Genomic DNA, 16846 nt, shown 5'->3' on the forward strand with positions numbered 1-16846 from the left:
GTTTGTATGATTTAATAAAGTTCTAATTCGGTCAATCTTTAGATTGAACCGTGTATCCTGTAACTAGAGCACTGATTATTCTGAGACTGAGATTTGTAGAGAGGTCATAGGAGTCATGAAGTTATAGGACGTTCCAATCAACCGGAGCTACAAAATGACTAGGTTCGATATCTAAGGGTTTACCCTAGAGTTTTTATTGTCTATTAGCGGCCAGGGTTGGTCGCGAAACACAATTCTTAAATTATCTAATTTATTCTGAATCGGACAAAGGTATTAAGGTTACCATTCATTTACACTTTGTTACCTGATATTACGTCTTTTCTACAGTTCCGTTAGTAAAAATATAATTCTACAGTTCCTTTAGTAAAAATATAATTCTACAGTTCCGTTAGTAAAAATATAATTCTACAGTTCCGTTAGTAAAAATATAATTCTACAGTTTCTTTAATAAAAATATAATTCTACAGTTCCGTTAGTAAAAATATTATTCTACAGTTTCTTTAACAAAAATATAATTCTACAGTTCCTTTAGAAAAAACATAATTCTACAGTTTCTTTAACAAAAATATAATTCCACAGTTCCTTTAATGAAAATATAATTCTACAGTTTCGTTAACAAAAATATAATTCTACAGTTCCGTTAGTAAAAACATTATTCTACAGTTTCTTTAACAAAAATATAATTCTACAGTTCCTTTAGAAAAAACATAATTCTACAGTTTCTTTAATAAAAATATAATATAATGCTACAGTTCCATTAGTAAAAATATAATATAATGCTACAGTTCCATTAGTAAAAATATATACTTGTATCTAGATGAGATAGATATACTACTGATGGGACTAATATATACTTTTATCTAGATGAGATAGATATACTACTGATGGGACTAATACACTTGTATCTAGATGAGATAGATATACTACTAATGGGACTAATATATTTATACTTGTATTTAAATGAGATAGATATACTACTGATGGGACTACTGTATACTTGTATCTAGATGAGATAGATATACTACTGATGGGACTAATATATACTTGTCTCTAGATGAGATAGATATACTACTGATGGGACTAATATATGCTTGTATCTAGATGAGATAGATATACTACTGATGGGACTAATACATACTTGTATTTAGATGAGATAGATATACTTCTGTTGGGACTAATATATATATACTTGTCTCTAGATGAGATAGATATACTACTGATGGGACTAATATATACTTGTATCTAGATGAGATAGATATACTACTGATGGGACTAATATATACTTGTATTCTCTAGATGAGATAGATATACTACTGATGGGACTAATATATACTTGTATCTAGATGAGATAGATATACTACTGATGGGACTAATATATACTTGTATCTAGATGAGATAGATATACTACTGATGGGACTAATATATACTTGTATCCAGATGGGATAGATATACTACTGATGAAACTAATATATTTATACTTGTATCTAGATGAGATAGATATACTACTTATAGGACTAATATACACTTGTATCTAGATGAGATAGATATACTACTGATGGTACTAATATATATATATACTTGTATCTAGATGAGATAGATATACTACTGATTGGACTAATATATACTTGTATCTAGATGAGATAGATATACTACTGATGGGAGCACCGGAATCAGGAAAATCAACATTTCTCAAACACATGAGAATTATTCACAAGGAACAATCTTAACCTTACATGTCCATATTTATTATTTGATTTCGTCTAATCTCTTATTTATTTGTCTAAATTATTTCATATTTTCTTCCAGATTAAAAAAGATTTAGAAAAAAGATTTGATAAATTAGGAAAAAATTAAATACATAAAATGTATTAATTTAAGAAAGTAAACAACTTTAAAAAATTCGATTTTTTACGGAAAAGAGAAAACCGTCATGGTCTTTTTATTGTTTTTATTGTATGTTTTATTTTACCTTTTTCTTAGCTTAAATTTTTAATTTTTTTTTAACTTTCTCTTTCTAAACTTTTTCTGTTTGCTGTAAATTTAATTATTTCCTGTTGTGCTGAAGTTTAATTAATATAAATTCTCGGCTGCAATTTTCTTAGTAAAAGTATTCCTTAATGAAGATTTTATATAGTCTATACATAGTATACTGCATAGTGTTTACACAACTATACATCACTGAGAAGCTTTAATTTATTGCCGTGCAGTACAGAGCAGTACAGTATAGGCAATAAAGTACAAAACAATACAGTACAGTACAGTTCAGTTCAGTGCAAATTGGTAGTTTTCAATGCAATGCAGTGCATTGCTTTACAGTGCAGTGAAGTTTAGTGAAGTGCATTCAGAGCAGTGCAATGCAGTTTAGTGTAGTGTAGTTCTGTACAGTACAGTACAGTACAGTACAGTACAGTACAGTACAGTACAGTACAGTACAGTACAGTACAGTACAGTACAGTACAGTACAGTATAGTGCGGTGCAGTATAGTACGGTGCAGTACAGTAAGGTACATTATTGTGCAAAACATTAAAGTACAGTACATTACAGTACGGTAAAGTACAGGGCAGTTTTGTTTAAGTATTAAAGTATTAAATGATTGTAAATTAATGTTCTTAAGATTGAAACTAAGTAAACGAAGTTTATAAGATGATTTTAACGGAGGTAAAAAGTGCAAGATGAGATGAGACTAAAAGGTTAAACGTGCAGAATGAGAAAAAAGCTTAAAAATTTACAATTTTTGTAATTCTATCCTCTTAAGTTTAAGAACCATTAAACTAAGGATCTAGTCGACACAAAATGAATGTATTTTACTTTACATACAGCCATTTTCAGAAAACAGGAAGAAAAAAGACTAAATATCCGCTAAATAAACATTTTATTAATCATTCACAAAAATATCATGTTTATTGAAATGGAAACTATTTTTAAAAATTTAACTTTAGTTTAAAGGGAAAGTCTTATAAAAAAACCCAAGTTTAGTTTAAAAGGAAAGTAATGTTAAAAACTCAAGTTTGGTTTAAAGGGAAAGTCTTGTTAAAGACTCAAAATTAGATTAAAAGCTTAAGTTTAGTTCAAAGGGAAAGTATTGTTAAAAGCTCAAGTTTACTATAAAGGGAAAGTATTGTAAAAAATCAAGCTTTGTTTAAGAAAACATATCGTTAAAATCTCATGTTTAGTTTAAGCAGAAAAATTTAAGTTTGACGTATTTTACAAAAAAAAAAAACAGTGTTAAATAAGATTTCAACCTGGTTATGATTGTTTTGTTGTAGAGTGATTTCAGCCTTGAGGAACGGTTAATGTTTAAACCAATTGTTTACGCAAACAGTATTCAGTCAATTTCTCTAATACTTCATGCTGTTGAGAGACTTGGGATAGGTTAGTAATTATTCTTATATTACATACTAGCAGAAGTGCCTGGTGTTGCCCATGAAATTTTTAAAACCGTACTTTGAAAGAAAAAAATTAGACGTTTAAATTTTTTTTTTCTCGATTTTTGGAGAAAAATGTTTTTTTTGGCTTATGTTACCCCCTTAAGGGTTGCCTCAAAAAAATGTCTGCCCATTCGGTCAAACCGTTTGGTAAGCCAAAGCTAACATTTATTTACAAGCGAAAAACTTTATGATATAGATAGTCCCTATTTCTGTTGAAAAGTTAAGGGGCGGGCCAATAGTTTAGGGGATTTTTTATGACCATCAGACTGGAAAGATATTAGATTAGGAAATTTGAGTTTGTGACAAATACTCAATTCATTTATTTTTGTTTGATGTGAATCTCAACATTTGTTATGTTTCCAAAAGTTTTGGATTTGGTGTGGTGTTGTGCATTGTGTACTGTACAAAGGAATTGAGTCTTTGCAACAAACTCAGATTTTCTAATCACTATATCTTTGGAACCAAATGTTGTAGACCTTAGATATTTCAAACTATGAATTCTGTTAAATCAAATAATGAGAGTTTGAAATATCAAAGGTTTACAACATCGGGTTCTAAAGATATTGAGGTTTAAATATTTGATTTTGTTATAAAGATTCAATTCCTTTCTCAGAAAGAATTGGAGAAAAATATATATTTCAAATATCTATTGTCTATTTTTATAATAAATCCAGAATTGTAAAGTGTAAAATTGTTTTTAAATGTTTATAGTGGGATAAACAGAAAACTTGGTTTCTTGCATTAGCTTTCATAACATTTCACAATTTGCAAAAGATTGTATTTTTGTTGAATATATAAACATTTCAATGCTTTCAAATAAACTATAAACCAGTTGTTTGGGAATATTCTAGAAAATTCTAGAAAATATCTTCTGTTTACTCACCTAGAAAACCAGTTGTTTAGGAATATTCTAGAAAATTCTAGAAAGTATCTTCTGTTTACTTACCTAGAAAACCAGAAGTTTAGGAATATTCTAGAGAATTTTCCTAGAAAACCAGGAGTTAAGGAATATTCTAGAAAATTCTAGAAAATATCTTCTGTTTACTCACCTAGAAAACCAGTTGTTTAGTAATATTCTAGAAAATTCTAGAAAATATCTTCTGTTTACTCACCTAGAAAACCAGTTGTTTGGGAATATTCTAAAAAATTCGAGAAAATATCTTCTATTTACTTACCTAGAAAACCAGAAGTTTAGGAATATTCTAGAAAATTTTCCTAGAAAACCAGGAGTTTAGGAATATTCTAAAAAATTCTAGAAAATATCTTCTATTTACTTACCTAGAAAACCAGAAGTTTAGGAATATTCTAGAAAATTTTCCTAGAAAACCAGGAGTTTAGGAATATTTTAGAAAATTCTAGAAAATATTTTCTATTTACTTTCCTAGAAAACCAGGGAGTTAAGAAATATTCCAGAAAATTCTAGAAAATAACTTTTATTTACTTGCAGCTAGAAAACTTAACATAAAGGGAAAAAATTAAAAGTATAATTCTTTTTAACATTTTTAATAGTTTAAGCTAAATTAACGTAATTTCACCTAAAATCAAAATTTAGTTTAATCATGTTTAAGAATTTTTCAGAAGAATATAAATAGAATTATTATATTCTATTATATTTATATTTCAACCAAATGAATTGATCTATATTTTCTAATACTTGTGTAAAGAATTAAAACTACTATTTCACAAAGTCGTTCTTATTTCGCTTCAGTTATTTCAGTTGTTTCGTTGATTATTGGATAATTACAAACAATAAAACGTACCTATAGACAGACAGACAAGCCAAATATATAAATAGATGTCTCTACTATCTCGTAGATATCTCTACTATCCCGTAGATATCTCTACTATCCCGTACTATCCCGTATATATCTCTACTATCCCGTATATATCTCAACTATCCCGTAGATATCTCTCTCTACTATCCCGTATATATCTCTACTATCCCGTATATATCTCTACTATCCCGTAGATATCTCTACTATCCCGTATATATCTCTACTATCCCGTAGATATCTCTACTATCCCGTATATATCTAATATCTAGGCTGAGCTGGAAAATTTTGTGTGGGATACTCTTAATCCCGATAGCTTGATCTCGATATCAATTATTGACACTTTCATTTCAATTTTAGATAAATTCCTCCGGAGTGCAATTAACATACGGGATATCTAATCGAAGATTAAATTAATCCGCAGATCTAGATCAAGAATTGATCTCAATATTTGCACAAGAGTTCCCAGCTCTGATATGTTTAAAAAGTGTCTACCACTGTAGGCACAATAGATTCTCAGAACAGAATACTAATATATTCACTTCAAGTAGTCTCTTCTCAGTACATTCTTTCTCTCTCTCTCACTCTTATGACTATCTATAATGGTTTCAAATAACGCTCAATCTTTTTGGCAACTCACCACATGACCCATGGCACGGGCAGCCGTAGTACATTTGAATTTCCGTGCCGGGTCAACCTTTCCGGTCCCAGTTGGTACTGTACCAAGCTTTATGGTCAGGACTAGCCGGTGCAACAAGGTTGACGCGGTCAGACTTTATGCTTAATATAGGTTGAATTTACTTTTACTAAAGGGGCAGAGGTGCGCGATGGAAGAGTTTAAGGCCTGGTGATGTTAGAAAGATTTGCCTTCAAATTTTGTTTTTAAAACAGAAAAATTATCGAAATTTTAGTTGTTACTTTAAAATTTACAAAAGGCTTGCAGATTTATTAGCTAAAAAAAAACATTAAAAAAGCCCGAAAATCCTAGTTTAGTGTATTTGTCTAACTATCTAATTGTCTAACTGGCTAGAAGGCTGAAAGACTATCTAATTGTCTAACTGTCTAGAGGGCTGAAAGACTATCTAATTGTCTAACTGTCTAGAAGGCTGAAAGACTATCTAATTGTCTAACTGTCTAGAAGGCTGAAAGACTATCTAATTGTCTAACTGTATAGAGGGCTGAAAGACTATCTAATTGTCTAACTGTATAGAGGGCTGAAAGACTATCTAATTGTCTAACTGTATAGAGGGCTGAAAGACTATCTAATTGTCTAACTGTCTAGAAGGCTGAAAGACTATCTAATTGTCTAACTGTATAGAAGGCTGAAAGACTATCTAATTGTCTAACTGTCTAGAAGACTGAAAGACTATCTAATTGTCTAACTGTATAGAAGGCTGAAAGACTATCCATTTAGCTGTCAAGCTTTCTAGAAGAACTCATTCCACATTTACGCCTTGTTTTTAAAAATAGATTTTCTGCAGTAAGTGGATAATGCTGTATTTGTCAACTATATAGTTCTTTCTTTCAGCTTTCAGCATAGCCTATACAAGGTTTACGGAGTTTATTTTTATATAATCTTTTTTAGATGACTCTAAGCCCTAAAAAAAACGTCATAAAAGCAGTGATTTTTCTACTTGAATTTTTTAAGAATTCAAATAAAAGTTAGAATTAGTTTTTTTAATGGTAGAATTACCGAAAAGATTATTTTTGCCTTTTAGTGTGTCAAGTATTCCAAAAAAAGTTATTATTTTGTATTTTTCTTAAACGTAAGAAGAAGAACAAATAATCTGGAAAATATGTCTTTTTTGACATTTTTTTGGTTTAGAAGAATCGGTGAAACCAGAGTAATTGTTGAACAGTCCCTTTATTCTTATATAATTGTTGAACAGTCCCTTTATTCTTATATAATTGTTGAACAGTCCCTTTATTCTTATATCATAAAAGAACTAATCCTTTCACTAAGAGAAAAACGTGAGGGAGGTTTTATTAGTTGTAAATATACAATACATCTTCGAGTTAAATCCTTTTTGAGCGAATTTTTCTGTATTATAAATAGAGTTTCCAATTGGAATTCTGTTGAGCGGAATTGCCTCCGCTTGCGCTATTTCATTGCGCGGAATTGTGCTATAATTACGAACAAGGAAGCAATTAAATATTCACGGAATTACGCGGAATTGCGTGCACGGAATTGCTTTGCAAAGGCTTTTCCATCTTGATATCAATAATTTTGATTACAAATTACAAATTTATGCAGCAGATACAAGAATGGAAATGGACAGAAATTATCTCTGTAGATTTTAAAATAATCCAGGTTCACTTGAAAAGAGTCTGAAAGTTTTCTGTTTATCATGCTGTATGTATATGACTATTATAAAATAAAAAATTAAGTTTGAATTTAATTTTCTAAACATTAATATAGATCTGGATAGTGAGGAGAGTGAATACAATGCCTATGTATTCTACCAACTACTTGAAGAACAGACCTCGCATTCCCACACTCTTGTTGAGGATGTAAAAGTCACCAAGGATTTGGCAAAGGTAGGAAATATGTTTAAAGGGAGTGACTGGCTAGACTATGGTAGCTGAGGTAAGAGTGCAGTAGTAGAGTACCTGCCTGAGGGCGAGCGCCAAAGGATTTTAAAAATTGATTTTGAGCTCTTAGCAGTTATACACCGTACAAACTTCTTATAAGTCTCAAATGTTTCTAAAAAATTTCTCTACAATTCTGCACTCTCAGATCAAGTACCATGTCTAGCCAGACACTCCCTTTAAATGAACTATAAATATATTTTTAAGAAAGCACACCAAAACTGCAGTCACAATTGTAATTTAATTTAATTAAGCTGAGTTTTTGCCACAAACTGAAATCTTCAAATATAATATCTTTGCAATCTGGTAGAATAATAATGATATTTCACTTAGATTATTCAATATAATAGAATTCATAGTTTGAAATTTAGAAGGTCTACAACATCACATTGCAAAGTTATAGGAATTAGAAAATCAGAGTTTGTGGCAAAAACTAAATTCCTTTAAACGATAATGTTATTTCTCTGTAAATATTCCTGAATATTTTAGCGATAAATCAGTTATCTAAAGCTAAAAAATACTAAATCTTTAGCTTAATCCCTGATAAAAAATAAACATAGACGACTTTTATCCCCTCTGTATAATGTTTCTCACTGCAAGACAACTTAGCAAAATCTTGTTCTGTACCATACTTTGTTGTACTGTACTATACTTTGTTGTATACTGTACTTTACTTTGTTTTACTGTACTATACCCAAAGAGAATAGAATATATATTAGAGTGCAATTTGGAAAATCCCTCGGTATGAATTTTGTAAGTCCCTTTTAGCCTGAAAGGGAGTTCAAAGTGTACAAATCATGTAAATGTTCACAAATTATGTGCAGTAGAGTACATTAATACAGTATTTTCCCTAGACTATCCATTTCAATTTCGAATTTTTTAGAGCTTTTAAATAAACTTTATAAAATGAATTATATGAATAAATACCATCATTTGATTTATAGCTATAACGGAAAATCATCGTTTGTAAAGTGAAAGGCATAGAGTCTATGTGAAATGATCATTGGTAAATTTTGAAACCAACCTATTTCATAATTTGGTTTTCTTTTAATATTAGTTTTAGATTTTCTATAAAATGATGTTCCAGGGCCCAACAGGTTATATAGCACAAATATTTGAAGTACACATGCAGTATCGAAACAGTACAACAAAATGGCCGTTTTACACTTTTTTCTAGTAAATTCCACTCTAATATATATTCTATTCTCTATGACTTTACCACAATGTACTTGATTGTACTGTTTGCACGGAACAGATTGCAGTATTGTGTATTCATATTCTGAGGTAATATTTGATCACAAAATTTAGCTTTTCTAAAAGATGCAAAATTAATGATTTATAAGAAGCCTGGTTTAAAACACTCATAGGAAGCTTTTTCAGTATAATTAATTGATAGTTTATCACTCTTTCATTTTTCCCAATGGGGAGTTTAAAACTTCAAACATTTTTTCAAGCATGTTAGAGATTTTACATCATACACGGGTCACGGGTCAAAGAAATTGACTTGTTGGCTCAAACTCTGATTTTCTAATCATTATATCTTTGCAATCGCGTGTTGCAGACCTTATATATTTCAAACTATGAATTTTAATAAATCATAAAGTCTAAGTTTGAACAATCATTTGTTTAAAATATCAGGTTGCACAAATTTAGGGTTCAAATTTGATCAATTCCTTTGATTAAGCTATCTGTCTGTGTGTGTGTGTTTATTGTTAAGGGATGTAAAGCTCACGTCCTCCTCAAACTTTTTCATTGAGTTAAATTTACATAATTCTAAGTTTGGAACTAACTTATCCTTCCAATTTCGTTTAGTTCATGAGACGGCAGGCAGGCTTAGTAGAATACAATATTGTCAACAGTGTCATTGCCTGCCGTCACAGTCACTAGGTCTGGGCAAAGGTACAATGTCGAACGAAAGTTTTTGCGGCGGATAATAATGTTTAGTTAACTGATGACACGGCAGATAATAATGTTTAGTTAACTGATGACACGGTGGATAATAATGTTTAGTTAACTGATGACACGGCAAATAATAATGTTTAGTTAACTGATGACACGGCGGATAATAATGTTTAGTTAACTGATGACACGGCGGACAATAATGTTTAGTTAACTGATGACACTGCGGATAATAATGTTTATTTAACTGACGACACGGCGGATAATAATGTTTAGTTAACTGATGACACGGCAGATAATAATGTTTAGTTAACTGATGACACGGCGGATAATAATTTTTAGTTAACTGATGACACGACAGATAATAATGTTTAGTTAACTGATGACACGGTGGATTATAATCTTTAGTTAACTGATGACGCGGCAGATAATAATGTTTAGTTAACTGATGACATGGCGGATAATAATGTTTAGTTAACTGATGACACGGCGGATAATAATTTTAGTTAACTGATGACACGGCGGATAATAATTTTTAGTTAACTGATGACGCATCGGATAATATTGTTTAGTTAACTGATGACGCGGCGGATAATAATGTGTAGTTAACTGATGACGCGGCGGAAAATAATTTTTAGTTAACTGATGACACGGCGGATAATAATGTTTAGTTAACTGATGACATGGCGGATAATAATGTTTAGTTAACTGATGACACGGGGGATAATAATGTTTAGTTAACTGATGACGCGGCGGATAATAATGTTTAGTTAACTGATGACACGGCGGATAATAATGTTTAGTTAACTGATGACACGGCGGATGATAATGTTTAGTTAACTGATGACAAGGCGGATGATAATGTTTAGTTAACTGATGACAAGGCGGATAATAATGTTTAGTTAACTGATGACAAGGCGGATAATAATGTTTAGTTAACTGATGACACGGCGGATAGTAATGTTTAGTTAACTGATGATACGGCGGATAGTAATGTTTAGTTAACTGATGACACGGCGGATAATAATGTTTAGTTAACTGATGACAGGGCGCATAATAATGGTTAACTGATGACGCGGCGGATAATAATGTTTAGTTAACTGATGACGAGGCGGATAAAATTTTATTAAGCAAAACATGTGCAAAAACAAAAAGTGCGCGAAATTTGATAAATCATACATTTTTAAAAGCGTTTACAACGGCAAATTGAAATACAAAAATATTGGCAATATTTTCAAAAACTAAATTTATATTCAAAGAAAACTGAAAATGTGCAAATTCTCTTTAAAGCCATCTGTGCAAAACTCTATTAAAAATGTCTCCGCTAAATTTGTGTAATCTCTTTCCTTCAGTTCATGCAAGGCATTTTAAAGAGCTATATCAAGTCAAAATCCAATGACCGGAAGTAGGTCTAAATGTAGATTCAGGCAGTAGGTATAAAAGCCCCGCTTTGAGCCTAATGTGAGTGGCATGTACTAGTTAGATAAGTAAAAAAATTTGAACACCCTCAGACCAACAATTTTTGAGTTATGTCCAATCCCCCCCCCCCCCGCTGGAATAGGGTTAATACAAAAATGTTTTGAAACCTTGAAAGAATACTAATGTATAAGTAGTATCTTATTCCAACTGTATCTGCAGTCTAGCAAATATAAAATCTTCTATTTAAAGGGAATATAAGCGTAATTTCAAGTGACTGTCCATGCATAGATGACAATGCCTGATTCACAACGGTACCGTAGAATCCTTTATCTGAATTATAATGTGTTTTTTTGGGGTTAAAAGTGTTAAATTCTGATAATTCTGGCACTAGAAATGCGCAAGTCATTTTTTTACAGAAACCGCAACTGCAATTGGAAATAACTAGTTTTCAAGATTTTAAACATTTAAATCTAATTCATATTCGATGTGAATAGGGCATTGGTATCTTTGCCTGGAGGGTTACTTGAAATTAAGCTAACAGTCCTTTATCTGTACGTGAACCAACGCACTAAGCGATTCAGAGCTTTTAAATGAATTTCCAACCTTCCAGATACAATCTTTCCTTGAAACAATTTCACCATTAAAAGTATCGGTATTTATCAAATAAACATTTTCATCTTTTTCTGAACATTTTAAAGTTTAGTAGGAATATGCGATGTAAATACTGAAACCCCCAAAATACTTTTTAAATTCTAAAATGCAAAATTCACTTCTTTTGTAATTTTACAGAAATGATAAGGTATGCTCAAATATTTCTTTATTAAATCTCTGATTAGACTTATTTGGTAGTTTAAATTGCACCCTGCGGGTTTCCCGACGCTCTAGCACCCTCGTACGTGAAGCGATCCGACTGGTATACTGTTGCATATGAATGATAATGATCTTTTTTGGTGACTAGTGAGGTATAAAATATTTATCCCTATTTTCTGTTGCAAATATTCAAGCCGAGTTGAGTGGCCCGAAGGAATCCGGGGATTTCCAAGGGGGGAGTTCACCTGGTATTTTGGCAAAAGTAGGGATTCAGGTGAGCAGGTCAACCTGTACAGAAACAAGAGTTAGTTGACGAAGATCTACGGAACTAGGAGGAGTGGTTGATTGGTGGTTTCTGTTTGATACTCTTGTAGCTCAATTTCCTGCTATCTACAAAATCATCGTTTGATATCAGTTTTCATTTAAATAAACTATTGTTTCGTGAATCGTTTAATATTTGAGTTGTTGTGAACTATTATTAGTCTGTTTGAACATAGCTAAAGTACAATGCTTACTTTCTTCAAAATGTATAAAGTCATGTTTTGTGTAATTTTATCTTGCAAACTTTTTTCTACTTTTCACCTGGAGTCTGCCAAAAAAAATGTTTAGATTCTTGCAAAGAAATTGAATCTTTGCCACAAAACAAAATTTTCTAATTCCTATCTTTTGCAACCTCAAGTTTCTGATATTTCAAAATCAGATTATTTGACCCAACAGAACTCAAACTTTTAAAAATCTAAGATCTACGATATCGGGTTGCAAAGATTAGACAATCAGAGTTTGTGGCAAAGACTCAATTTTATTTTATACTTTATGGATTTTGTCCAAGAGATTTTTCTAAAATATGCTCTTTTATATCTGAACATCAAGAAAGGATTTACGATTCTCTCTCTTTAAGCATCTGAAAAGCAACATGGATGCTCAGATTGGAATTTAAAGTTTGAAAACTGATCCCTTGAAGGAATCCAAACTGCGGTATATCCTCCGGTAAAGGATTTTGTAAAAAGTTTAGAAGAAAAGTCTTAAAAGTTTGTTTTAAATCCATACACTCAACAATTCTTGAAACAAGAAATATTTTTGTTTCAAAGTTTAAAACTCTAAAATAACACTCGGAGTCGAGATAAAAGTTTTCTCATTGAATTATGGAATTTTGTCTTATATAAAGTACAGATATATACTAAAACTGAAACTTAAAGAAACATGAAAAATAGTCCGCATCAAAAGTCTATAAACCTTGAAAAAAAGTCTATGAAACATAAACAAGTCTATAGAACATAAAAAAGTCAATAAACATAAAAACGTCTATAGCTATGAACTATAAACTATAGGGAATTGTTAATGAAGATCTACATCTACATCAAAAAATTACATACGGTATTTCAAATTTTAACTGTAATTTTTTTAATTAAAACTGTTAAAAGTTCATATAGGATTGGTATGATATATTTTAGTACTTTTGACGAAATACAAATAATTTTAAATAAAATCAAAGAATTATGATATTAAGATGATACGTTAGACAATAAGGGTGATTTATTTGTGACTTTTTTAGAAATCAGCCAACCGCCCACCGGAGGTCGCTGCGTTTTTACTTAAAAAATAGATATTGTAATGAAAAAAATCCAGAATCGTCCATTGGGTTGCGAATTGACAATTTAATATTGGAGAAATCGCCGTAAGCCTAAACATTTTTTTTTAAATTAAATGTCATACATTATTTTCTTGGAAATTTTATGCTGAATTCATATTCGAAAACCATTTTTAAAAATATTAAAATTTAAAGAAGTTATGGCCAAATAACGGTACTAAATTCCATTTTTTTTTTTAATTGTTAATGTTTTTGATGAGGTTTTTAGCTCTAACTCACTCAATATTTATCTTTTTTAACGCTTTTCAGATTTGAATTCAGCATTAAATTTCCAAAAAAATGATATATAACATGAAAAAAACAATTTTCATGGCCTTACGGTGAATTCTTCGATATTAAACCATCAAATTGCAGCCTTATGGGCAATTTTGATTTTTTTTATTGAAAACGCAGCAATCTCCAGCGGGCGGTGGGCTCAATTCCAATATTGATCACCCCTATTAGACAACATTCTAATTATCAAAATTAAAATATACCCCCATGAGGGAAATAGGATGTGTTGGACCAAGTTTTCGCACATTCCCCTGTATGAAACGTACATGGTTAAAGTATTACTAAAACGTACATTGTTAAAGTATTACTAAAACGTACATGGTTAAAGTATTACTAAAACGTACATGGTTAAAGTATTACTAAAACGTACATGGTTAAAGTATTACTAAAACGTACATGGTTAAAGTATTACTAAAACGTATATGGTTAAAGTATTACTAAAACGTACATGGTTAAAGTATTACTAAAACGTACATGGTTAAAGTATTACTAAAACGTGTGTGGTTAAAGTATTGCTAATTAAAAGTGCACATCTTTTTGCATAAGTTCTGATCGATAAATCAACGGTTCCCTTAAGACGCTCCTGGTTTCTTCCAATATTTTCGCTGATTTCATCAGCTCAAACCATCGAAATCCGCGAAAGGTTGTTTTACTATTTTGCACTTTCAATAAGTGTACTGCATATTACAGATCAAATGTCCTGACAGACCCTTCCCCTCCTTTTAAAACTAGAATTACATTTATGAAATATATTTTGGTTGAAAGTGCTTCATCTTATTCTGGTTTATATAAGATTGTCTCTGTTGTACGATTAGTATTCATGGTTCAACCTGAGAAGGAATTAACCTCTCAACACAGGAACTCGAGTTTCACACAGATAAAACAGGAATAAGGTTTACAATGCTATATTTGTCCCTTTTCTGGTTTGTCTCCGCAAAACGTCTCATGAACTGATTTTTAAAAAACCAAACCTGGTCTCCCCGGACTTTTTATTCGGTTTCTTCTATGTATTTAAATTCCATCTCATGTTGGTCTATAATTCAAACAATCTTTAAACTTACGGCCAGGTGTAGCTATACTTTTCTTTTAAAACGAAAAAAATGATGCTTAATAGGTCAAATTGTGTTCGAAAATCATAATTCTCCATGGGTATAAGGTCCATACTGTTAAATCCGCGGCCATTACTTTGATGGTTAATGGTTATGATTCAAATGGTCTCTTTCAAAAGATATATTTGAAAATCCCAAAAAAAGAGAGACAGTTGAACTAGGTCAGATTCACACGATCAAATTTGAACCACCTTATTCAGTGGTATGTACATATGTTTATCTCAAATTAAAGTAAAGAAAAAACTGTGATTTTCTAATTCTTAAAATCTTTGCAATCCAATGTTGTAGATTTTAAATATTTAGTAACTTCATAGAAAAGGATTTTTGCCCCCCCCCCCCCATACCCTTCGGAGCGTTCGGCCCAGAAATTGCTTAATTCCACTTTTGTTAATGGAGTGTTTCAGGTTCATTGCACTATTTGCTTAAGATTTTAGATGTTTCTCCTAGGATATCATCATTTTTTTAAATATCAAATGTTTACAATTTCAGGTTACAAAGATATAGGGTTTAGAAAGTATAAGTGTGTGGAAAAGACTTATTTAATAACTTTCACATTGGATTGAAATCTGGTAAGGTTGCAATCATAACTTCTCTTATTAAAGAGCTATTGCGAAATAATGTTTTGATTTTCTATTTTGTAACCAAATGATACTCCGCTATTAGTGCGTACATTTAAAACGAGAGGTGCTACGAGGTCACAAAGTCGTAGCATTAATGTCGCAGAGAAGTTTGACCTTCTTCTGTCTCCTGAAGACCGATTCATCTCAGAGAATCTTCTCTTAATTAGACTTCAATAATTCATTCAGTTTTTAGTTTTACTATCTTCAAATATAGAATTCATCAAAATTAGACTTCAATAATTCATGCAGTTTTTACTATCTTCAAATATAGAATTCATCAAAATTAGACTTCAATAATTCATTCAGTTTTTACTATCTTCAAATATAGAATTCATCAAAATTAGACTTCAATAATTCATTCAGTTTTTACTATCTTCAAATTTGTGTTTAAATATAGAATTCATCAAAATTGAGCACTCAGTCTAATGAACCAAAAGTATCGAATTTTATGTTACAATACACTAAACAAATACTAAACAAATACTAAACAAATAATCAAATCATTAAAGAAAATTTGACAAATTTATGCAGAAAATACTGGTTTACATGTGAAGAAGGTGAAGAATATTTAAAGAAATTTTTAAAACTGTACAATGGTAAGATTCACAACGGTTTCCTGAAAACATTTGTCTGATAAAAATGAGTTTATATTAATTTATACAATAGATTTATATTATATGATATTATATATTATATAATGAATATTATATAATTAAAAAAAACGAATTCTGAAAGCGTATCCACCCCCAAAGTAGGAGTTTTGAACGTCGAATTTGCGCTCAAACTCAGGATTTACAGATCTTTAAAAAGTTTAATATGTCTCAAATAAATCCGAAAGAAGTTTTCCCCAACACTGCATACTCAGTTCAACTACCTTACATAGCCAGTCACTCCCTTTAATGTTAAGTTTCTTAATACTAAAATGTAAGGATGGTTTGACCTGAATAATCGGTCAACTTGGGATAGATACGGAGAAATTGCAGGACTGTTGTTTATATCTTTTTTTAACTTTTAATTGCTTTCCTAACAAACTGTGTCATGTGTGTTTTACTCATAATTTTAGAATATTAATTTAAATCATGAAAAGTCTAAAATATAAAAGTATAATTTTGAATATTATTGTACCGTGGACAATACAAACGTACATGGATTCAGCCAGCTAGGAAATATTGCATCAATTTTCAAGCAGGGTTGACTTTCAAGAGTCGTTGCTTTGGGCTTTTATTATACGTACCGCTTGCAGTTGTTTTTAACTTCAGTTTTTGAAGAGTAATTGGA

At 30.9% G+C, this 16846-nt stretch overlaps 1 protein-coding gene across 1 annotated transcript in view; it reads left to right on the forward strand.

Moving 5' to 3' along the window:
* The first annotated feature begins 6 nt into the window (after positions 1 to 6).
* LOC111712271 (guanine nucleotide-binding protein G(o) subunit alpha) overlaps positions 7 to 16846 on the forward strand; it is a 30046-nt gene continuing 13206 nt past the window's right edge. The window contains exons 1-4 of the mRNA XM_023486842.1: positions 7 to 162; positions 1636 to 1715; positions 3268 to 3373; positions 7621 to 7739. Of these exons, the coding sequence (XP_023342610.1) occupies positions 1656 to 1715; positions 3268 to 3373; positions 7621 to 7739 (285 nt within the window). The 5' untranslated portion in view covers positions 7 to 162; positions 1636 to 1655. The remainder of the gene's footprint in view (positions 163 to 1635; positions 1716 to 3267; positions 3374 to 7620; positions 7740 to 16846) is intronic.

This window comes from Eurytemora carolleeae, unplaced genomic scaffold (assembly GCF_000591075.1).
Source record: "Eurytemora carolleeae unplaced genomic scaffold, Eaff_2.0 scaffold891, whole genome shotgun sequence".
NCBI lineage: Eukaryota > Metazoa > Arthropoda > Copepoda > Calanoida > Temoridae > Eurytemora > Eurytemora carolleeae.